This window comes from Trematomus bernacchii, unplaced genomic scaffold (genome assembly GCF_902827165.1).
Source record: "Trematomus bernacchii unplaced genomic scaffold, fTreBer1.1, whole genome shotgun sequence".
Classification (NCBI taxonomy): domain Eukaryota; kingdom Metazoa; phylum Chordata; class Actinopteri; order Perciformes; family Nototheniidae; genus Trematomus; species Trematomus bernacchii.
The window spans coordinates 10,304,573-10,328,730 of record NW_022987689.1 but is presented as its reverse complement, the minus strand read 5'-3'; the positions used below and the strand labels follow the sequence as shown (position 1 = coordinate 10,328,730).

The window sequence follows — 24,158 nt, the reverse complement described above, 5'->3', positions numbered from 1 at the left end:
TCCCGGCTTTCAACGACCTCCCTCTAGCGACAGGGAGTTGAACTGCGATGATGGAAATCTAAATAGCGTAGGCCTACTTAATGAACACCGCTGCAGTTAATGTGGCTATTTAAAATGTGATTTAAAGTCACTCCAATAGTTTTGTGATGCAGTAGTTTGTGGTTCTTTGGTATATTTTTTCATACTTATTGATGCAACAAAACTGAATAATTAAATATTGAGCATTAATGGACTCTCTTGGTCTTTCATTAACATCTGCATCCGATTCAGAGATGAGACTAGCCTTCCCTAATATTGAGTAGGCCTACACAAACAAACATTTAAAAAAAGTAGTATCTACAAAATAATTTAATAAGTAGGGAAGCATTGACATGATTAGCAAAAATAGTTTTGGATTGAAAACAAATGATGTACAGTTTCTATTGTGTTGGCTATATATGTACAGTATGCTAAATAACGGATAGTCATTAAACTGTAATGTTATAGCAGAATGTTTATCACAGCGTATTTCTGGTATATTCATTAATGTCACATGGTATTAAGCAACAGTATAGTGGACTGTGTGGTGTTCATTTGGTTTGCTGGAAGGAGGCCCATCTATAAGCAACCAGCTGACACTCTTCACCAGCAGTTGTATACATTGGCATGTGTGGTAGCTGCTAAATAAGGTCATGAAATCTGGGATCATGTAGAACTCAGAGGATGCAACATATATGACTGTATAAGGTTGGAACATGTTCAGGAGAACTGACAATGTGTGTGCATTAAACATGTTGAGGGAACATGTTCGTGTGTCATTTAGAAAAGTATATCTAGCCCTGTGTTTCTTGTGTTCTGGGGGGGCAGTTCCGCGATTGGCTGCTGTGGCAGCAGGTGATGTACTCCCCATTATTGTTTGTTTGTTGCAACAACTAAATAATAATTACTGATCAGCTATATCTGTGTTTGTGTTTTATTGATTCCTTTCTGTTTCATTCTTTCCTGTTGTGTGAGTGCTGGATCTCCACAACAGTAATTCTCAGCTGAAAACCAGAATGGAAAAGAAAATGGCATAAAGAAACTGTAAAGAGCTGTACTTATTTGTTATTTGATCTAAAATGTATCCTACTTTAATTATGTTGCATGTTCATAAAAGGCCAATATATCAGCAAACTGAAAAGATCAACAGACAAACACCAGAATATTGAGCTTGAGCTTTACAAGTCTGTAGCTTTATTGGAATTAATGTCATACTTCAGAGTGAGGATTTTGCAGTTACATCAAAAACAAGCAGGTAGGTCACTTCCATAAAGTGCAGCCAGCAACCAAGCCAAGAAAAACAGTGTAGTGTCATCCAAGTATCCACCTGCAGCTCCGCAAATAAAACCTAAGGAGCCCTAACTTATTCACACTCACAGTTTATCCAGCCTGCTACTTGCTTTTCCAATTTTACCTCCACGTGGACAAATAAGGGGTCCTCCATGTAGGCACGCACAACATGGATTTTCCCATGTTTTTGTTTGCAGAAGGAGTTTACATGTATCATTATGAAGCTCAGTTAGGATGTGTATAAGGTTTTTTAGCAAGGGGAAAATTACTGGATACATTGAAAAGTAGATTAATTTCCCTAAAAAGGACCACCATGTACAGTAGGATGATTTTCTCTGTGTTGGTCAATATAAAAGAAGTATGAGTCTACTTGTATCAGTAATACTTTATATTTTAGCAGATTTTGGTCTTATTGGATTAAATACATTCAAATACATTACAATAAAAATCATATACTTCAAAAAAAGCTAACACTGTAATTTGGGAAATGTTTTTTTTGTGCTGGAAACGTGTACATTTACTCAATTTAAGTACAATTGTACTTTTCTTTAGTATTTCAATGTTCTGCACTGTTCCACTTCTACTTCATCCTAATTCATTTGAAAATGATGTTGTGTCTTTCATTCATTCAATACCTTAAATTACTATGAAGATTTATATTTATGATTCAAAATATAACTATAATAAAAATGATCAAACCTTTTTTCAAGTTAAAACATTACCTTATTGATCCATTGGTGGAAGAACAATAAACGATACAATCCATTAATATTTATAATCCAATATAATATGTATGCATCTGCAATAGTCTGTTGTCGTGAATAAGTACTTTTACTTCTTGTATGTTGATACCAATACTTTTTAACCTATAATTAAGTATTATTTGAATGCAGGAATTGTATTGCTAGTAGCCTAAAAGATCTGAGAACGTTGTCCACCATACTTTGTTTTTTTAAATGATCTTTCCGTATAAAGGATAACAAACTGTTTAAGAAGGATAACACAATGCAGATTGATTGGTAAGATTTAAAATAAATATATAATAATAAGTGTGTCTATAAAGTCGGACAGAAATATCAGTAATAGCTTATGATTTGAACACCTGAATTACCCCATGCAACAACAGACTCTGAATAAGACCCTTTGAGCCAAACACCTGCAGTACTGTATGTACATCGTGTTGCATTTGTCCCCCTCAAGCCCTCTCCCTCCCCCTTTTCTATTTTATACCAGTGGTGGTGAAAAGCTTTCCGTCTTTTTTTCCCTCTTTTCTTCTTTCTTCCCCTCCTCATTTGTCCTGCACATCAGCCTGGATTTTCTCCCATTGGGTCCCCCTCTTTTGCATGAGGTACCAGGTTGTGTGTGTGTGTGCGCGGGGGAGGTTAGTGAGTGGCAGAGACGTAAAAAAAGAGAAAGAGTGAGTGACACCGAGAAAATAATGAGGGTGTGTAGAGGAAAGAGTGTGTGTGTGTGTGTGTGTGTGTGTGTGTGTGTGTGTGTGTGTGTGTGTGTGTGTGTGTGTGTGTGTGGTGTGTGTGTGTGTGTGTGTGTGTGTGTGTGTGTGTGAGTGTGAGTGAGTGATTGAGTGAGTGGGGGAAATGTGTGTGTGAAACAGAGAGGGGAAGACAGAGAGCGGGCCTCAGGTTCGGTGGGGTCAAGACCGACAAGCTCAGATGAGGGATAATCTGTGGAGGTCTCTTACAGCGGGGGGTGAGGCCCCGGTGGAGCACGCTCATTCAGAGTCTCTCTCAGACACACACACCCCACACCACACACACACTCACACACACTATGCACATCGCTCTCTTCCTCTCTTTCTCTTCTCCTTCATCCTCCCTTTCCCTCCCTTTTTTGTTGCTTTCTCTAAAACCCACCCCTCCTTTTTCTCTTGTTTCGTTTTTTTTTTCTTCCAACACAGTTGCAGCTGGATTTCAAAGGGCACTTGGCCAGCAGAAAAAGCTGAATGTTTAGCAGGCAGATCCCTCTCAGTCAGGCAGGCTAGGATTGTGGAATTCCTGCCTCCCACTCTTTAGGAACCGTTTTTGCCCCTTCGGGGGCCCCTGCCATAACTGCCAGCGGCCTCCTCCATCTCCATCTCCATTCTAGAGCCAGGCCTCTGTTTGCAAATTGAGTCTGACAAAAATAGTGGGGTCTGGGGGAGAAGAAGGGGCAGCATTTAAAAGGTGTGGAACAACAGCAGCTGCCTATAGTGTTCACTTTCTTTCTTAATTATCTCTTAAATAAAGAGTGAGTGCATCAAGATAAAATACGTAAATTATATTTGACATCAACATCCACACAATTGTTTAATTAAACTCGCAAAAGGACACTTAAAAAATCTTCAAGTGGCATAAGTCTACAAACAGCCGATTGCATATTAAAGCTATACAGTTTTAAAGCCCCTTCAATAGAGTATAGATTTTGTTTGCAGTGTCTGGAAACCTCACAGTAAGTGCACCTGTCTTTTGAGTTAGGAGGGCCTGCACACATTGCCAAAAGCTATTTTTTTACCCATTTGCATGTTATTGTTCATGAGTCCAAATATTAATCCATATATGATCTGTTACAAAAACAGACTTTTTGGCTTGAAGAGACAAAAAGACAGACAATGATGGGGTTCTGCAACTTTTTCAGTAAAATGCACTTTTTTTTACCACGTGAAAAAGTGGATGATACTAGAATGGTAGCAAATTAGTGCACACAACTACTGAAGTTAGATTCTCTTATAAAGTGCTCTATACAGCGTTGCCTCTTCTGCTGTATAAACAGGATTTAATAGAGAAATAGAGTATTTCTCTCAAAAAATCCAATAGAAAATGGTGAACAGACTGTTACTGATTGTGTGATCCCAAAATGAGTGGAATCAAACGGAACCAGAATCATTTTCAGACCTTGGAAAAGTTAGTTTGACAGAAGACAATACAAAGTACCTCAAGGGCTACTAATTTGTTAAATGTATGTTTCAATGTATCTTGTCTTAAATATTTGTCCTTGTTGTTGTTGCAAATGAAAAATGTCAGACTTGATCTGACAATAAAGTATTATTGCATCTTATTGCATCGTATTATATTTTATCACATTTCGTAGTATCGTATCGTATTTCATATTATCGTATCATATCTTATTTTGGGAGCTTTTAACCACTTCTCTCAGCCTTCTACAGCAAGGGAGAACATATTGGTTAAAAGCTACTGAGAACTTGAGGAACATTTTTTAATTTCCGTAAGAGAATGCAACTTTTGTTTACAGCTAATAAACGAGTTGCATATAATCTGTGGTATTTTTACCTTCAGTTTTGCCATTAATGTCTAAAATCCCTCCTGACATCTCCCCTGTTTTTATCCCCCCCCCCTCCCCTCAGCCGATGCTTCCTCATCCTGTTTTTCAGTCAACTTGAGCAGAACAGTACGGCATAAACAGGTAGCATATTTTGACGATAAAAAAGCTTTTCATGTGCGAGACAGATGTTGTGCCTGTCCGTGTTGTACCACTGAAGGGTGCCGGAGCATGAGTGAGTGAGAGGGTTAGATCAAGAGAAGAGGGGCGGGAGAAAAAGGAAGAGAAAAAGAGAAACAGGGGTGGAAAAGGGGGAGAGGTAAGAGGGGTTACTCAAATCTCACCTCCTTTACTTTAGAGGGAATGTGTGGGTGTGTGTGTGTGTGTGTGTGTGAGAAAGAGTGAGAGAGTGTGTGTGTGTGTGTGTGTGTGTGTGTGTGTGTGTGAGAGAGTGTCAGCCACCACCTTCATTCATCTGTTGCCAGATTGACAGTCGAGCCTCCCATTAAGAAGACTTGACACAGTGGTGGAAAGTAACTTAGAACATTTAGTTGAGCACTGTTCTATGTTTTTTCTTTTTTAAAGTAAGACTTATTTACCACATTTCAGAGGAATTTTTTTTCACAGACATTTACTACATTACAATACATTATTATTTTATACTTAAAACCAATAATGAACTATGACAAGGTATTATCCCCAATATCTCCCAAAAGATACACAGATACATTAAAGAACCATTGAAAAAATATATCTTTTTAAAACCACTATATATTATGTTGTTTACCTTTACTTTTGTTGTGTACATAACTTACACTATTATGTTTATGCTTAACAGTATTTTACCTATTTTAGGAAGTATTCAAAGTTAAAAGTATAGGTAAAAGTGGGTATACTGCAATTTAAAGATAAGTCATCACAAGTAAAAGTCCTCCACTGTAAATGACAAACCAGAAATGTATCATAGTGGTTTAATAGTAGGTTTAGTTGGAGCTTAATTTAGCTATATTTTATTCTGTTTAATTTAATCCTAGCAGTGGATATAGTATACATCCTAGTTATGCATGCAGACTCTGCATGTGCAAAGTAACCAAAGCTGTCATATGAATGAATTTAAGTTAAAAAAGTACAATATTCCTAGTAGGCCTACCTCAAAATTGTAGGTTTCTTCGTTAAAACTTGCCACTGCAGGTTAATAACATTTGAAATGGAAATCACTTTAAGAATGTGTTTACGTTCATGTGCTGCTACTTTTACTGAAGTAAGGAAACATTCACTAGAGGTGGATGGATGGATGGATGAGATCAGGACAAGAATAATATACATACAGTTTATAGCCTCCTTCCTGTGTTGCCCCTATGCAACAAGAGGGATGTTCAGCACAGGACTGGGCAGGGGAAAGAGGAGAGGATTTCCCTTGTAAAACACAAGTGTGAGCCCCCCCCCCCTTGCACCCTTGCAACCCTCTCCTCCCTCCACCACCTCCACCGCACTTCCCCTACCGGTGATGTCAGGGCGGGCAGGGGCTCCCTGATAATAAAAAAAAACCTTTAGACTCGAGAGAATGAGAGAGAGAGAGAGAGAGAGAGAGAGAGAGAGAGAGAGAGAGAGGAGAGAGAGATGAGAGAGAGAGAGAGAGAGAGAGAGAGAGAGAGAGAGAGGAGAGAGAGAGAGAGAGAGAGAGAGAGAGAGAGAGAGGGGAAGAGGGAGAGAGAGATGGAGGAGTGAATGGAGGAGGATATTACTACTACTGCACGGACCGATGCAGAGGAGCAGCAAGTCACTCTGAGGCGCACACAGACGCACAACAAAAACCAAGAGGAGCTGACGCGCAGACGCCGAGCTATGATTTAATGGACTAATATTAGTGTCCCCTCTTTCAGAAATTATAGGAAAAAGCTTCTGCTCAACAAGTAGAGCTAGTTAAGGACTGGCACTTTGCACTGAGTTTGGAGTGACTTTTCTTTTTTCATTATTCTGATTTACCTTGCAGCCATATTTTGGATCAGGACGCACTGAATGATCCCGCTGTGGTCAGGTAACAAATAGGCTTTATTCAAAGTCAGTGTGGATTGAAATGATCAGATTTCACCTGATTTATTCCTGGAATTGAAATCTGCCCTCTTAGGTTATAAAAAAAACAATTCTGTTTCTGTTTATTTCAGATTTGAAATCAGCCTGACGTTGAAACATAATTGTTTGGCTTACTGAAACGCAGAAAGGAGTTTTATAAATTAATATTTTTTTTCTAGAAGTAAACAGAAACTTAAACACGCTACAGATATTTTGCGGAATACACAAATGTAAAGAAGGCTCGTGCAAAGTGCAGAACTGTGCTGCAGCTGCGTGAAGAAAGGATTTGGATGATCTCAGAATCAGAGAAAATAGTCAGATTAGCTGTTAAACGTCTGCTTTATTCAAAATCAATACAAAACATATACAAAGAACCTCAATATCCAATAAGTTCAAGAATGTGACAACCTCTTTCTTTCATTCATTTCGAATGCACTGATTTATTTTACATTTGATTATTTTTACAATTTGTTTACCACAATAAATACATTTTCTAATTCGGTAGCCTAAACAGATGTTTCTTTATTACTCAGTAAATATAAACAAACAAATCGAATAACCAGTTTGGCGAATTGGCGTGAGACCTCTTGCTGCTGACCTGGAAACCAGAGGCTGACTTTTTAAGAGCTAAAACGTTTTTTCCCCCCCAATTTGTCTTCAATAAAACAACGACAAAAACCTGTTCCTAACCTGACACAATGTTGTTCATCAGACTACTGGCTATATTCCTTGTTTTCATCACTAACACGTGGCTGCTCAGCCCGGTTCGCTCCGATGCACTGAGCCGGTACAAGCGCAGCATGGCCCGGCGGGCAGACAGTGAGCTCTCCAGGCTAGCAGGTGAACCCTGCACCTCGTCCGGCGTCTGGAGGTCCCTGCGGCAACCCCGCTCCCTCTCCCCGTCTCAACACCGCCCTCCAGCGGTCCGTCCGAGGACACACACGAGCCGGAGAGAGCCGTACAGTGTTAAGAGCGCTCCTTCGGTTTGTGAGGGAGGGTGCAGCAGGTTTGACACCGGGGTCCACCGGGTCGCTGCCGCGGGGGAGGATGTGGCGGAGAGTGCTGGGGACGGATATGATACGGTTACCGGACGGCACTTTGAGAACAGCCACACAAACGACAAGCGAAAGACAAATGATGTCAGTGAAAGCACCACGCAGCAGCCTGGAAAGCCTCTCCTTAAAGACCCCGGGAAAACCGTGTCCTCCTCGGGCCACACGAAGCCCTCCCGCAGCACTCGCTCGAGGGTCACTCGCAGCCTCGGCGGCGCGTCTCCGTACGAGGAAGACGGTAACTCCAGCTGGGAGAAAGTTTTCCCTGACAGCTCAACAGATTCCAGGGGTCTCCTGGTACTTTACAGGCTGCAGCAGGAAGATGGAGACCAGCAGTCCTCCACCGGTAACATTGAGGATAGTACCGAGGACTACTCCGGGGAAGTGGTGGAGGAAGAACAGCCCGCGAACATGCCTGTCGGGAGTTCCCTTCCCTGGGGGAGTCCCTTGCCAAGGGTGCCCCCTTCCTGGATGACTGCCCTGTACTTCAGTGGACGCAGGGAGCAGCTGAAGGTGAAACCGGCTGCAGGGGTGGAGCTGCCGAGGGCCAAGTTCAGCCTGGAGCTGTGGGTGAAGCCTGAGGGAGGGCAGAGCAACCCTGCAGTCATAGCAGGTGGGTGAAAACTGAGCATGATGCATGATAGACACGAACTGATGTGGAATGTACAAGTAGCACCAAATTACTCAAATAGACCCACTGTACTTAAATATTCTACACATTCAAGGTACTTGTAGGCTTATCTTACTTGTATAGGCATATCTCAATTGTATGCAATTGTATACCTATTATCCACTACATCACAGAAGCCAATATGAAATGTTGTAGTTTATTACATCTGACAGCTTTAGTTACTTTCCATATTACAATTTTACCTACCCTTTTAGTCCAGTGAATAACAAGTATCTCTATTTGGTATGTCTCCCCTAAACTGAAAGATGACATGTTAAAGTAAGCAATAGTTACAATTAGCAGAACTTTAAACATCCTTAAACATACAAGGCAACAGTAAAATTAGTCCCAAAATACATCCTTTTAGTAGTCACTGTCAGGGAACATTCTACAAAAAAATTACTACTTTTCTTTTGGTACTTTGGCACATTTGCCTTGTAATATATTTGATACTACGAAAACTAATAACTAAGGTTTGAAAAGTAAGATGTTTACTTTTACTGGGTGTTTTCACACTCTGGTTTTACTACTTAAAATATCTTAAAACTTCTCTGTGTTAGTAAAACTCATATCTGGCTTCTTACTAAAGTTCCCCCCTGGAAGATGTAAGCAGAGTCTCATGACCGCACACTGTGTTGGGGATATATGCCCCATGACAGAATTTGGGAGATATATTCATTTATTTTTCTCCAAGAACACTTTCCCAATCTGAGAACTATACTGATCAGTATCAGAACTTTTTTCTCCTTGTCTGCTTGTTCTTTCCCAGTTCTCAAGTATCCTAGATTATATTCTGACACTTAATGGTGCTGTATGTTATTGCAAATAACTTGTGACAGCTATACTACTATATCTACTAACCATAATAACATTTGGGTTTTCTTTTTTAACAGCAATCACTTGTGCTGTGTGACGTTAGTGTTAAATGGCTTCCAAGAAAAAATGAGCCTACTTTTCACCAGAAAGGTCAAACAGAGTTCAACCAGGGTTTACTCTGTTTGGTGTTTACTGCCAACATGGTGACTGAAATCCGGGAAAAAATTATTACATTATGAGGCCTGAAACACAAGAACATGGCTTGGTTGATTGACAGAAAAATAATAAAAAATGTTGATAATCAGTTACATGTTTTAGTCATTTTATCAAGCAAAAGAGGATTTGCTCAGTTTTATATAATTACTTTTGCTGATGATTGTCAATTCAATGTGTTTGGGTTTAGGAATCTAACAGGGACAAATCAAGACTTTATAGGGTCGTGTTGGTATCTGGGAAATAGTCATCGACTTATTTTACTCTTTGCTGAAAAAAAACAATTGTATTTAATTGTGTACAAAAAGGCTTATACTTTCAATTGAACACAGAGCCAGGCTCCAAATGGTTATCCTTTATTAGAAGAATAAAAAAAAAAAACTTCCACATGCATGCATAGTGAGTTATCTGATGACATAACATTATTTTAAAACCAGTTTTTATCATAACATACAATTACATTTTTATTCTTCACTCAAAACTGGAAATCACTGTTTTTCGACATTAAAAGTGAATGTCACATTTGAAAAGCTGCACATTTGACAGGACAACACCTACATCAAACAAATTGAAGAGGATAAAAGCGCGACGGTGCAGCACCACAGCTGTCCAGATAGTGAGGGAGACCCCAAACTGTTACGTCGGCTCACATTTACTCTGATCAAAGATCCCACTCCATCACTCAACTACTTTTTTCCCCCTCATTGCTTCCTTATGTGAGGGTGGAATTCTGTGGCATGGGCCTTTCTCTTTGTAGTGTTCTGAAGGAATCTGACAAATACAGTGAAAAAAAACCTCCTATTGTTTCTGCTAGACATGACATTGATATTGGTTAGACTTCTAAAGGTCACTTGTTGTCTTGTTGTTTGTACATTGCATTCTTTTTTTGTCATGTTATTGTATATGTTACTGTGCCCAGAGTGCTTGAGAAACAATGATATTAATGAATTTCCTCAGTACTATGTATTGATTAATGTACTTTATTTTGGCCAACATTTATGCTAATGTCTTAAATGATATTATTCGAAAACTGGTTAAAATGAAGGCCCTTGTTGTGATGGGGCGACACGACACATGCTGAGAAAGTAAATAGTCTTAAAAAAGGATTGGTTTTTCAAATGTTGATAAAGGTTAAAACATTTGACAACTTGCCTAAATGTAGAAAACTTGAGAATTCAAACGCATTTCATGCATTAAAATACAGTTATTGTTAAAATATAATATATTTTACTGGTAGTGACCAACCTCAGAAAATGATCGCTTAACTCTGTTTTTTTAGCTTTACAAAATATTTGCCTTTAAGCCCATTGTTTTGGTTTTCTGGCCTTGAAATTGGCTTAAGAGGTTTTCTCTATGACTTTCATCAACCTTGTTTCAAGGAAATAAAATAAAATCTCTGATACCGCCACCAAGCGCCAAACTGCAGAAATATTAGCGCCATGCTAATAGCGGAGCAGCTTAACAGCCAGAGGTTTCCCTCCCCTGTTGGGAACGGAATCAGAGTAAATATTGGACTTGCATTGCCAGAAACATGGCGCCAAGTGAATGCTAATGTTGCTTCCAGACTGCTTAAGGTGTAAATAGCCAATTGTTTGCTGACATATTTGCAATAACAGTTTTAGAAAGACATGTTATGTTAATATTGTGTTTTCTGCTATTTCCGCTGCCCCTAACTGGCCCCCCAAAAAATGTAATGCAGCTTTAAAACATTAGTTCCTAATGGAGACCAGGAGAGAGATGAATAGTATCCTCAAACTAATATTTGTGGTATTGCAAATGTCTCACAACCTAAACACCACATTTTCCCATAACCTTGATGTTTGCTCTTGCAAACGCAGTGTTGTCACTTTTTTGGCAGTTTCCCCACGACCATCTGCTGTTGCATGAAACACAGAAAACTTTAGCTCAATTTTGTTTCATTCAAACAACGCCCTCCTCCTGGTTTGTGCCAAACTTCAACAGATTTCCAAGGAAATTAAATTGTGAGACACGTATCACCAAGAAGTGTATGGAACTGCATTTGTGAATTTGTCACCATTGGATGATTGATGGTTTATTAATGACGTGTTGCGTGATAAATTGATTTTAAACGTTGGTACCCTTGCTCGTCTGTGACCCAAATAGAAGTAAGTTACAATTATTGGTAGAATTATTATTACTTAATGAATGTACACATTTAAATAACATGTTGGCTTAATTTGCACTGAATAAGAAACAATTCTTCATTCAGTTAGCTAGTTAAGATGAACAAAGACGTTTTCAAATGGCTAATACAATTGGCGCAACATTTTAAGTTTATCCTTATATATTATATTGTGCTCAATGTTTCTGAGTGTGTAGGGATAGATTGTTATACGTGTATTTGTTTGATTACATTTGGTAGTACAATGTAATCTAATTAACTTGGCCCAGCTACTGTTTAGCCTCCCAACGACAGCTTTCTTTAACTGAATGAATTGCTTAACCATGATCCTGGCTCACTTCGGAAAGGATATTTAGCTTTAGTTTTCCCACTTCTCACACTCGCGCACACATAGTCATGTAAACATATACACATGCTCATACAGTAGAGCATTAAGGAGGGTGAAGGGGTTCCCTGACCCCACGCTGTCCCAGTGAAACACATCTGGGGAGCAGATGTGGATCTGTGTGTGTCTGTTGCAACAGCAAATGAAAACACAAGGGCCTTGCCCTGGCTGAGAGAAATACCTCCGTCCTCCCTTCCCTCTCTGTTCTCTCTTACTATATCTGGCTCTGTCTATTCTCTGTATGTCTCAGCCTCTCCTACTCTGGGGTCCCAAGTCCTCAGGACCGCAAACACTTGGAAAGATTGCTTGTTTGTGTGTTTATTTATGTGTTTTCATAAAGGCTATGAGCTCATTGTGAATTAGTCCTTGGACCCTGCCAGATAATAATTGCTTTATTTAATTTCTTTACTGGTATTCTTATTAAATAATATATATTATAATATATTTTACTTTCCCCCTTTCCCATAGGTGTATTTGACAACTGTTCCCATTCACTAAGTGAGAAGGGCTGGTCGGTAGGTGTCCGCACTGTGGAACCTGCCAGTGCCAAAGACGCACGGTTTTACTTCACGCTTCGCACAGACCGAGCTTTAAAATCCACCACTGTTTTAAGCCACCAGCGTTACCGAGCCAACGCCTGGACTCACCTGATGGCTACTTACAACGGCCACAACATGACCCTGTATGTTGATGGAGCTAAGGTGCGTGATTTGAGTGTTTTGGTGGTCGAACTTTGGCTCACATTTTGGTCATTTATCTCTTAAGTTTCAACTCAACGATCACTGAAATACCATGATGGTATATTGACATCACAATCCAAGCCCAAGGTCCACCTACTAGATTTCTCTGGGTCTTTCACCAACATCACATGGTCTTTATTTTGTTTCCCAAGCTACATAATCGTCTTTATGCTTAAACGTGACATAGATGTATAGAGAACAGCTACTTAGTTTGCTTGTCAACAGATCAGTCTCCATGACAACTGAGCAAACTCAAACTCATGAAGACATAGTTACGTGGTTGAAAGACTAGAAAAAACTAGTATGCAGATCTTTAGTTTGGATTATTTTGTCAAACATTTCTGAGGTCAAGATGACCTTTTTTTCTTAAATACTTATTTATTCATCATCCAATTTATTTCATGCCAGTTTCAGAAAAATTGAAATAGGACAGAGCAAGAGACTATATTAGCTTCTAATTTGGCCATTCTCAATTGATCAATCATTTCATTTTTTTGTAACAAATACAGTGTTTGAATCATCTTGGCAATGTAGTTGTTTTTTGGATAGCTCGCCTTATTAATAGCAGGCTGTTGTAGTGTTAACCAATCGGAACATTAAAGGAATAGAGAAAATATGTAAAAGGCCTTAACTTTGTTGACAATCAGATGGAGAGCTTCTCAAGTGACATGCAAAATCAGCAGCTGGGTTATTTAATGCTAAATATGTACTTTTTAGGAAGTCAAATCATTTTAGGAACTTTTGATTAGAACATAACTGGTATTATGTTTGTAACAATGCAAGGGAGAGACATTTATTTTCTGCCCCTTTTGAATTGTTTGGCTGTCATTTCTCCCCTGCTTGTCCTTTCAGGTGGGAGAGAGCAGTCATCAGTCGGGGAATCTCTACAGTCCTTACATGAAGACATGCAGAACCCTATTCCTTGGCAGTAACCAATCGGATCAGGGAAACAGCTTCAGGGGCCACATAGGGGGTGTGGTGTTGTGGGGCTATGACCGCTCTCATGAGGACCTGCTAAAGCGGCCACTTCAAACTGATAAAAGCGAGCCATTGGTGGCAATGTGGGCTGACTTCACTAATGTAATCAACTATATCTCTTTTTTTGCAAAAAATCATTTTCCTCTCAAACTTGTTCCGTGTTTAGTTGTTCCACATTAAAACTGGTCTGGTTTTAGTAATAACATGTATTTATTTTACTTCTTACTTTGAGGTGGAACAGCTATGGACTCCTAACAAAGTTGGCCTCCATCCAACAATCATCACCACTCCTGTCCCTGAACAAGAACTTGTATCTCCGTTCCTGCCGCCACCCTGTGGCCTGACACCCTGCGACAACACCGACATCATCTCCGGCTACAACAGCAACTGGCAGCTCCGTGCTAACAAGCAAGTTCGCTACCAGATCGTCAACCTCTGCAATGACTCTGGCGGAAATCCCACCGTGTCTGAAGCCCAGATCCAGCTCCAGCACCTGGCTCTAACTGAGGCATTCCGCCCTTACAACATCACCCTGGATCTGAGCGTGCACACTGTCAGAAACTCCAGCTTCAGAGAGCGGTTTATTCTCAGCAACTGTCGGATTGGGAAGATTGGGAACCGCAAATGTGACCCTGAGTGCGACCACCCGAGGACAGGCCATGACGGAGGGGACTGCCTTAGATTGGGACTCTGCTACAACTGGAAGAGACAGGATGGAGTTTGTAACATGGAGTGCAACAGTATACACTATGATTACGATGATGGAGACTGCTGTGACCCGGGGGTCACTGACGTCCTCAAGACCTGCTTCGATCCCGAGTCCCCTGACAGGTGAGGTTCCAAATGCTCTAACGTGTAGTTTTTTCTTTTTGGTTTCTGTTAAAGGTCACCTATTATGCAAAATTGACTTTTTCGTGTCTGTTATACATAAACATGTGTCCCCTCTGTGTAAAGAGATTCTGAAAGTTTCAGGAAAAAATATTTGCTCTTTTTGTCCTGATCCATTTATATAAAAACCTGTCTGAAAATGAGCTGATCAGATTTTGGCCACTTTATGATGTCATAATGTTTTTTTGGCTTGTGTAACCATTAGCCAATAACCAACCAAGGTAACACCCGCCCACCTTATCACCTGAATCTCCTCCTAGAGCACCATTGTGTTCTTTTTAACCAAATATCTCTCAGAGGGGCGTGGGGAGTGGCTCCTTATTTTCATCTAAAGTAACAGTCAGAGAATCAGCACTTTTGAAAAAGGGCTGAAACAGAGGGGTTTATGGGATGCTACAATGGGTGATATGTTTGGCATTTCGAGCCAAACACTTCAGAGACATGTTTTGTATATATCTGAGACCTATAACATATTGATGAAAAACAGTATAATAGGGGACCTTTAAATTACTTCGAATGAAACTTAACTCTTTCTGCAGATGTGTCACAGTGTTATATTTGTACATAAAGGGAAAATAAACATTAGTTGACAGGGTCTTATTATGCCAAATTGTACTCTACATTGTAGGACTCAATTGTAGCTCAATTTACTTTTGCTATCAACTTTTCTCAACTTCCTTTTTGCATGCAGATAGTACCCCCTCCATTTAGTCAAATTTAGGTTGACTGTATAAACAAAATGTGCGGTCGCTATTGACTGTAGCTTGGCTATAAAGCAATTGTTGATTTGTACACAATGTACCTTGTTGTCCAAGTTATGATTTCAGTTTTTATTCTCTCTGACCACTGAGCGGTCTGCAGTGTTATTAGTATCCGCACAGCTCACTTGGAACCTCGACTGCATTGGTACCAAACAACTATCAGGTAATATCCACAAAGTTTGCCAATGGACAACCAAAAAATATGTTCTAAGCTAAAGGAAATCTGACATTACTGTCTTAGAGGATTTTAAGTAAATTGTTTCCAGAAGTATGTTGTTGCATGTCCCATACATTTTTTTGAATATACAGTAAACTGACCGGTCCATTGATATGTATCAATGTATATTAAGATAGGAGAAAAGTGTAAAGGGCTACAATGTAAGATTGACAGAGTGGTGAAAGCACCAGGGGGATACGTATATCAGCCAGTCAGGAGAACATGTTTTTCCAGAGGCAAGGAGAGCATAAACGGCCACTAATTTCTCCCCATGAGGTGAATATCTGCTTCAGCACGCTAAATTGTGCTTCAGCAGGGATTTGCAATGAACAGCTCGACATGCTACATCTACAAATTGGTACTCTCACTCTCCCCAGTGGTTTTAAACAGGGCTCTGTGAAGTGGGGATGGCGGGTGAAGAGGCCAAAGTACACACTTATTTTTACTAAACAACTAGAGCGGGAGCCTGCTGTCTTCTATTTGGTCTGACAGACAGGCTCATGCAGAGTTCCAAATAGCATGCATGAAGTCTCGCCATGAAGTCGTCGGCCCAGGCTCTTAAAGACCCCGTTCTTAATCCAAATTGTAACCACAAGCTTTACACTTGGCCACTGGGAAACAGAACATGGGAGCGAGAGCTATTTTTTAAAACGATTTTGCACTTGGTGTCCAGAGTTGACAGAGTGTGACAGCTTAACGCAAGGATGTATTAATGATTTTTAAACTAGTAGCTTTTTTAAAGGATTACAACTTCTTTTGTCATAATCCAAATCCCAACGTTTCAATTTAAGCGAAGATAAACATTTTCTATCTACATAACACTTATTTAAAATCACAAATTGGATATTTATTCCTTATTCAACCCAATTCCTTTAGCTTCAAATCATGTTTATTATTAACAAATATGAGAAAACCTTTGTTGTAAAGTAATTTCATCACAATTTGATGACTGACTGATGGTTAGGGTTGCTGAGCTATGAATAAAGGAAACACAAAACTTGATATATGCTCAAGCGTTGCCTTAGGCAGAGGTCATGACCTTGGGAACATTTGATTTAAGATGAGGAAATGCCTACTGTCTTATTCATAAATAATACCAACAGAAGGTTATTGGTATTTCATTCTGTCAATCAGGAACTTGGTTAACCAATACCCGAGTCCAAGGCAAGTAACCATTCCAAACTTAAACTGTATATAAATGACTGTTGGGTTTTACAAAAGTGAACTAGTGGAAACACAATTATACTATTGTATGGGAAATTGAAGATTAGCTTCTAATTTATCCACACTGCCGGTGACACGTAGGGCTCTTTAAGAACTCAGATGCTCGATTCCTTTGCTTTGGTAATAGTCTTTATTTATAAAGATCACAAAGCTTTTCAAAAGTCTTCTAGGATCTACTAGGACATTTCCAAAGAATCCTTAGGTTCAACTAGGTATTTACAAAGTCTCTGGTAACAGCATGGATATCATGAAGAGACAAGACGAACCAACACAAGACAAAGGGAGAGAAGGACTATATATACACACACACACACATTAGGTAATGAGGCACAGGTGGACACAATCAGAGGCGGGAACAACAATCAGTCTGACCGGTGACACACAAAGACAGGAAGTGCAGACACCTGGAAAGATAGAGCAGAGTCATGTCACAATAAGACAGATAGACAAACACTAAAACCTTACAGTACCCCCCCTTTTACGGACGACTCCAGACGTCCCTGAAACCTGAGACCGTAGTCTGTCAAAATCCGTGATCAGAGTCTTGTCGACAATGAAGCTGCCCGGGATCCAGCATCTTTCCTCTAGTCCATACCCTACCCAGTCGACCAGGAACTGTCTCCCTCTACCCCGCTTTCTTTCTGACAGTATCTTTTCCACTGTATAGACGATACCTCCGTCGATGACCCGAGGAGGTGGAGGTGGTGTGGAGGAGGGGACCAGTCTACTTTCTAAAACTGGTTTCAGCTTGCTGACATGGAACGTGGGGTGGACCTTGAGAGACTTTGGGAGACATAGGCGAACAGCAACAGGATTAATAACCTTTGAAATGGGAAATGGACCAACGAACCGGGGGGCCAGTTTCCTGGAGGCGACATGAAGAGGAAGGTCCTTGGTGGACAACCACACTCGTTGTCCGACCTTGTATCTAGGAGATGGACGTCGTTTTCGGTCGGCCAAACTCTTCATGCGGGTCGCACTTCTCTGCAGCATCTGGCGAACACCCTTCCATACCCGGCGACAGCGGCGAACCAGAGCATGTGCTGATGGTACGGTAACTTCTTGCTCGAGCTCCGGGAACAATGGAGGCTGGTATCCATGGACACATTGGAAAGGAGAGATTCCGGTGGCTGATGTGGGTAAGGTATTGTGTGCATACTCAACCCAGATCAGATGTTTGCTCCAGGTGGTAGGCTTCTGGGACACCAGGCATCTCAGACATGTCTCCATTTCCTGATTCATCCTCTCCGCTTGGCCGTTTGACTGGGGATGGTATCCGGATGTCAGGCTCACAGTGGCTTGGATCAGGCGACAAAACTCCTTCCAGAAACGTGAAACGAATTGTGGGCCTCGGTCTGAAACGACATCACTTGGGAAACCATGTATTCGAAAAACATGGGACAACATGGCCTGTGCAGTTTCTTTGGCAGTAGGTAATTTGGACATGGGGATGAGATGTACCATCTTGGAAAAACGATCAATGACTGTGAGTACTGTGGTATTACCTGCCGAAGGTGGAAATCCTGTCACAAAGTCCAACGCAATGTGCGACCATGGTCTGTGGGGAATGGGCAGAGGTTGAAGAAGACCTGCCGCAGCTTGACGAGATGTCTTGTTTCTAGCACACACAGGACAAGCTGCCACATACTCTGCAACATCCTTCCACATAGCAGGCCACCAGAATCTGTGTTTCACCATAAAAAGGGTCCTCTTGGTTCCAGGATGACATGAAAGGACAGATGTATGGGCCCAATGAATCACCTGAGAACGAAGTGTCCTAGGAACAAACAGGCGATTCTGAGGACAACCTTTATGGACAGGATTCTCTCCATTAGCCTGTTTTACCTTAGCTTCAATGGGCCAGGTCACACTCCCGATCACCCGGTCTGACCGCAGAATGGGTTCTGGAGTCTTGGGAACTGGCTCCGGATCAAAAACTCTGGAGAGAGCGTCCGGTTTCCCGTTCTTAGAACCAGGTCGATAAGACAGAGTGAAGCTAAATCTGTTAAAGAATAAAGCCCACCTGGCTTGTCTGGAGTTCAAGCGCTTTACCCTCCTGATGTACTGCAAGTTCTTATGATCTGTCCATACCAGGAAATCCTGCTCCGCTCCCTCCAACCAGTGCCGCCACTCCTCCAAAGCAATCTTCACAGCCAAGAGTTCCCGATTTCCCACGTCGTAATTCCTCTCAGCAGAAGATAGCTTACGGGAGAGATAGGCACATGGATGAAGTTTATTGTCCCCCGCTGACATCTGAGACAGTATAGCTCCAACGCCATCGTTAGAGGCGTCTACTTCCACCACAAACTGTCGGTTGCGATCAGGTACAGTCAGGATAGGAGCCGTGGTGAACCTCCTCTTCAGATCCATGAAGGATTTCTCTGCCTGTGGATTCCACACAAACTGAACATGGGGAGAGGTAAGGGAATGGAGAGGAGAGGCAATAGCACTGAAATTGCGTATGAAACGTCTGTAAAAGTTAGCAAACCCCAAGAATTGCTGAACTTTCTTTCTGGAGTTTGGCGTAGGCCAATTTGCCACATCACTGACCTTTGCTGGGTCCATTTCCATCTTGTTAGGGGAAATCACAAAGCCCAAAAATGATACTGAGTTGACATGAAACTCACATTTTTCGGCTTTCACAAACAAATGATTAGCCAGGAGTCTTTGAAGAACAAGATGAACATGGTTAACATGAGTATTCTCATCTGGAGAAAAGATGAGAATATCATCGAGGTACACAAAACAGAAAACATTCAGGAAATCTCTTAACACATCGTTAATGAGAGCTTGGAAAACAGCAGGTGCATTACAAAGTCCAAAAGGCATCACCAAATATTCGTAATGTCCCGTAGGTGTATTGAAACCTGTTTTCCACTCATCCCCCTCCCGGATGCGCACAAGGTGATAAGCATTCCTTAGGTCAAGCTTGGTAAATATCTTAGCTCCCTGTAATAGTTCAAATGCCGTAGAGATGAGTGGAAGGGGATATCTGTTCTTGACCGTGATCTGATTTAGCGGACTATAATCAATACAGGGCCTCAATGTCCCGTCCTTTTTTCCCACAAAAAAGAAACCTGCCGCTGCTGGGGATGAAGATGTCCGAATCAACCCAGTCTTGAGTGAAGAATCGATATATGCCTTCATGGCCTCCCTTTCTGGCCCAGAAAGAGAGTACAGCCGTCCCTTGGGAATAGTAGAGCCCGACAGAAGTTCTATGGGACAATCGTACGGTCTATGGGGAGGCAATGAAGTAGCTCGTGTTTTGTTAAACACCTCCTTAATGTCTGAATAGCAACCAGGAACTTTAGACAAGTCAGGAAAGTCAGAAGGTTTAGAACAAATGTCACTGCTATTACCTGACCCCTGCTTAAAGTTACTAGGTCTGCTACTCAACCCTGTTTCACTGGTTAAACATGAACGAGAGCACTCAACCCCCCACCCTTTCACCTTTCCTGTCTGCCAGTCAACGTGAGGGTTGTGTTTAACAAGCCATGGGTACCCCAAAATGAGAGGATGTTGAGCAGAGTTAAATAAGTGAAAACTAATTTGCTCTCGATGTTCCTGATCTACGACTAATACCATGGGCTCAGTGCGATGAGTAACTGTACATAAAAGGCGGCCGTCCAAAGCACTAGCCTCTAAGGGCTGATCTAAAAGTACAACCTTTAAATTCAAACTCTTAGCCAGCTCCCAGTCTAACAAACTCTCATCAGCCCCAGAATCGACTAATGCATCCTGAGTCACAGTCTTATCCCCAAGCTTGATTCGTACCTGCATTAATTTTCTGACTGGAGAGTCGAAGGAAGTCACTCGGCTCACCAGCGTCTTCCTTCCTGCTGATGAGCCTGATCTTTTGCCGAACAGGCTGCCGAAACATGACCCTGCTGGCCGCAGTAGAAGCACCGCCGCTCCCGTAGACGGCGCTGACGCTCCTCCGGCGTGAGTCTGGCTCTTCCGAGCTGCATCTGTTCCTCCGCGGCGATAGGAGGCGCTGATCGCTCTGGAGATGAAGTCTGGGAATTCCTCTGCCAAGTGTAGTATTCCCTCGGTAACTCCCGTCTGAAAGGTGGAGTGGATACTGCATTCCTTCCCTTTTCCCGCTGTCTATCAGCTAGACGTTGATCAACCCGGATAGCCATGGCGATGAGCGAGTCCAAATCTTCAGGCAGCTGTAATGGAGCTAACTGATCCTTTATGGGATCCGCTAACCCATGCAGGAAAGCATCAAAGAGAGCCGCCGAGTTCCACCCACTCTCCGCTGCCAGAGTACGGAAATCAATTGCGTAATCCGCCACTCTCCTCTGCCGCTGTTTAATGTTCACCAGGGCTCTCGCTGACTCTCTCCCGGGTGATATCTGATCAAAGATCTTGCTCATGGTATCCAAGAACAGTTCCAATGACTGACAAACAGGCGAGCACCGGGACCACTCCGCTGTTGCCCAGGCTTCCGCTCTACCCGTCAGATGAGAGACAATAAAAGCTACTTTAGCTTGATCGGTGGGAAATGCTGCGGGCTGGTGTTTGAAGTGGAGATCGCACTGTACCAGGAAGGGACGACAGTTTCCAGAGTCTCCGGAGAATTTCTCCGGCGAAGCGAGACGGATCGTAGGTGACTGCATGGGTACTTGAACGGGGATATCAGCAGACCCGACCCCCGCTGAACCGGAAAACTCTGCCGCAGGAACACCAGGGTTTGCCACGAGGTGAGTCAGTATGTCCCGCATCTTTTCAGCCAGTAGATTTATTTCTGTCGTCCCCGTAGCTTGAAAGTTGTCTTGACGAGCATGTAAATCCTGGACCCCTTGGTTGATTGCTGACAGCTGTCCCTCATGTTGATGAAGGCGTGTACCCTGCGCCTGCAGGGACGTTCTCACTGTAGTAGAATCGGCTGAGTCCATCTTGTTTGGTTGGTTCGTTCTGACACGTAGGGCTCTTTAAGAACTCAGATGCTCGATTCCTTTGCTTTGGTAATAGTCTTTATTTATAAAGATCACAAAGCTTTTCAAAAGTCTTCTAGGATCTACTAGGACATTTCCAAAGAATCCTTAGGTTCAACTAGGTATTTACAAAGTCTCTGGTAACAGCATGGATATCATGAAGAGACAAGACGAACCAACACAAGACAAAGGGAGAGAAGGACTATATATACACACACACACACATTAGGTAATGAGGCACAGGTGGACACAATCAGAGGCGGGAACAACAATCAGTCTGACCGGTGACACACAAAGACAGGAAGTGCAGACACCTGGAAAGATAGAGCAGAGTCATGTCACAATAAGACAGATAGACAAACACTAAAACCTTACAGCCGGTAGCTTTACGTATCATAGATGTCACAGTTCCTGCAGCGATCTCTTTTCCTCCATTAAGTAGTATGGTAGTATAACCAAATGCTACATTCCTATGTTATTTCTCCTTGAGAAAATAACAAGGAGACGAGTACGAACTGCGCATGCGTGAGTGGCAATAACTCTCCTTACCAGCAGGGGGCGGTAGTTTGTATTCGTCATTCAAAAGAGGCAACAACCGGAAGACAGACTGCGTGATAACCGAGAGAAGAAGAACAGACTGCGTGATATAAACAAACAACAAATAGCGTGTGCGTTCCATTTTCACTCTACAACGAGAAGCTCATGGGGCTTTCCCGAACCTGTGTCGAGAGCTGGAGTTAAATGAAATCTCAGATTTGCCTTCTTAATAGTTTGTTTGGGTCCCTCACTTCCGTTTCGCTTCTCATGCACTGATTCGCTAGCTGAACAGCCAATCAGTGATTTCTTTTGCCGACAGCCTTTGGCCGATTGTCCACCGATTCGACATGTTGAATTTCTCCCGAAAAGGTGTCGGCACGGCTTAAAAGACACGACGGTGCGGGACACACCAATCTGAGTAGGGCGTGTCGATGCTCATCGTCGGCTTGACGCCTATCGACGGCCAAAATCGGCTTGGTGTGTCCGGGCCTGGGCCCCAGTCCTAAACAAATCGCTACAATCCGTTATGTCTGTTTGTACTTTTTGCTGACGTATGCATCAGCCCAAAGATGGCTAAGCATGCTTTTGAACAGAAGATCAAAGGCTTATATAATTAAAGTAATCTGAAGTTCATAGCTTTTACCACCATCCTTAGCCAAAACACAAGGTGCCATTGAGCAAAGCACTTAACCTTCAACTGTCAAGTTATACTGGACAGCTCTAAAAGGCCAGCATTAGGACTGTGCAGCTTCCAGGTGTAGATTTGAGCAGCTTTGTGAGTGCGAAACAGGCTGTTGCTGGAAAATAATCTGGTGCTCTGTTGACTCTCCTTGGAGGACAAAGGCTTCAGTTAGGTAAAAGTTCAAACAAATAGTTGGCTTGCATTTGTGTGGTCTCTAATGTATGTCTTATCTTCTCACAAGGTTAGTGGGATAGACCCAGTGAGGCAGACAGGAGAAAAATAGGTTCGGTACATGTTGTGGTCAGATGTACCCTCGGCTCAGCCTGGGCTCGGTAATCCACAGAGAGGAGATGGACACTAATGAAAAATATTGGACAGCAGACAGCACTCTACTCTGTTGTTTTGCACAAAACGTCGGTCTGGTCCTTGGCCTGAATTATATAAAATGCTCCGTGATTTATTCTAGATTTACTTTGATGGTTACTGCAAAGAATATTCAGAAAAAAACAAATGAAAACGTATCCACCACACTTACCTTTGGGTAATAACTGGAATCCGTTTTAGTTTGATATATGACAGGGAACTGGAGAGATCAATGTAATGTGTTGATTTTGATGTGAGCACACTTTTATAAATCATGGCTCTGGATTTGATCTGGTTTCATGCAGAATCTTTTTGCATGAGAGACTTCCATAAATAAGGGCTCTGCTTTTCAGATTTTCAAAAGCAAAGCTCCAAAAGTTACAGTGTGTTCACTTCTAAGCAGTGATGTTACTGCTTCAGTGAATCTTGCCAGAGTTCCTGTCTATAAGCCCCTGACCTCCCACTAAAAACAACATGAGCAACCAATACACAGGAGACCAGAGTGTAGTAAATCTGGGCTCAGTGGATTTACAGTAGTGTAGGTCTTCTGGAAAGCTCCTGACCCCAGCTTGTTGGAAATTCTTATGTGTGAGAGTGCTTCGACATGCTTGCATGCATGTGTGTGTGGGGGTCTGGATCGCAACTTTCTCAGACAGGGAGACAATTAATGTGAGGATGACATTTTGCTGGCATTTACGGAGCACTGGACAATTTTTATGTTCTGGATCTGGGTTTTTGATATCCAACCTCCCTCTTTTCTCTGAGCTCTTGGCCAGGTATTCCGATTGTGGGACCCTATACGTGTGCAGCTGCTGCTGGCCAGTACAAGGCCAGAGGTTTTTCAAGCCAGTTGCTGTCACAACACAAACTTGTTGTTAAGAGCCAGTTCTAG

At 42.0% G+C, this 24,158-nt stretch overlaps 1 protein-coding gene across 1 annotated transcript in view; it reads left to right on the top strand.

Annotated features, from left to right (window-relative positions):
* Positions 1-6,988: 6,988 nt before the first annotated feature.
* Positions 6,989-24,158, top strand: part of pappa2 (pappalysin 2) — a gene marked incomplete at its 3' end in the record, with an annotated part of 80,487 nt that continues 63,317 nt past the window's right edge. Inside the window, exons 1-4 of the mRNA XM_034138022.1 lie at positions 6,989-8,322; positions 12,405-12,637; positions 13,529-13,756; positions 13,887-14,485. Of these exons, the coding sequence (XP_033993913.1) occupies positions 7,356-8,322; positions 12,405-12,637; positions 13,529-13,756; positions 13,887-14,485 (2,027 nt within the window). The remainder of the gene's footprint in view (positions 8,323-12,404; positions 12,638-13,528; positions 13,757-13,886; positions 14,486-24,158) is intronic.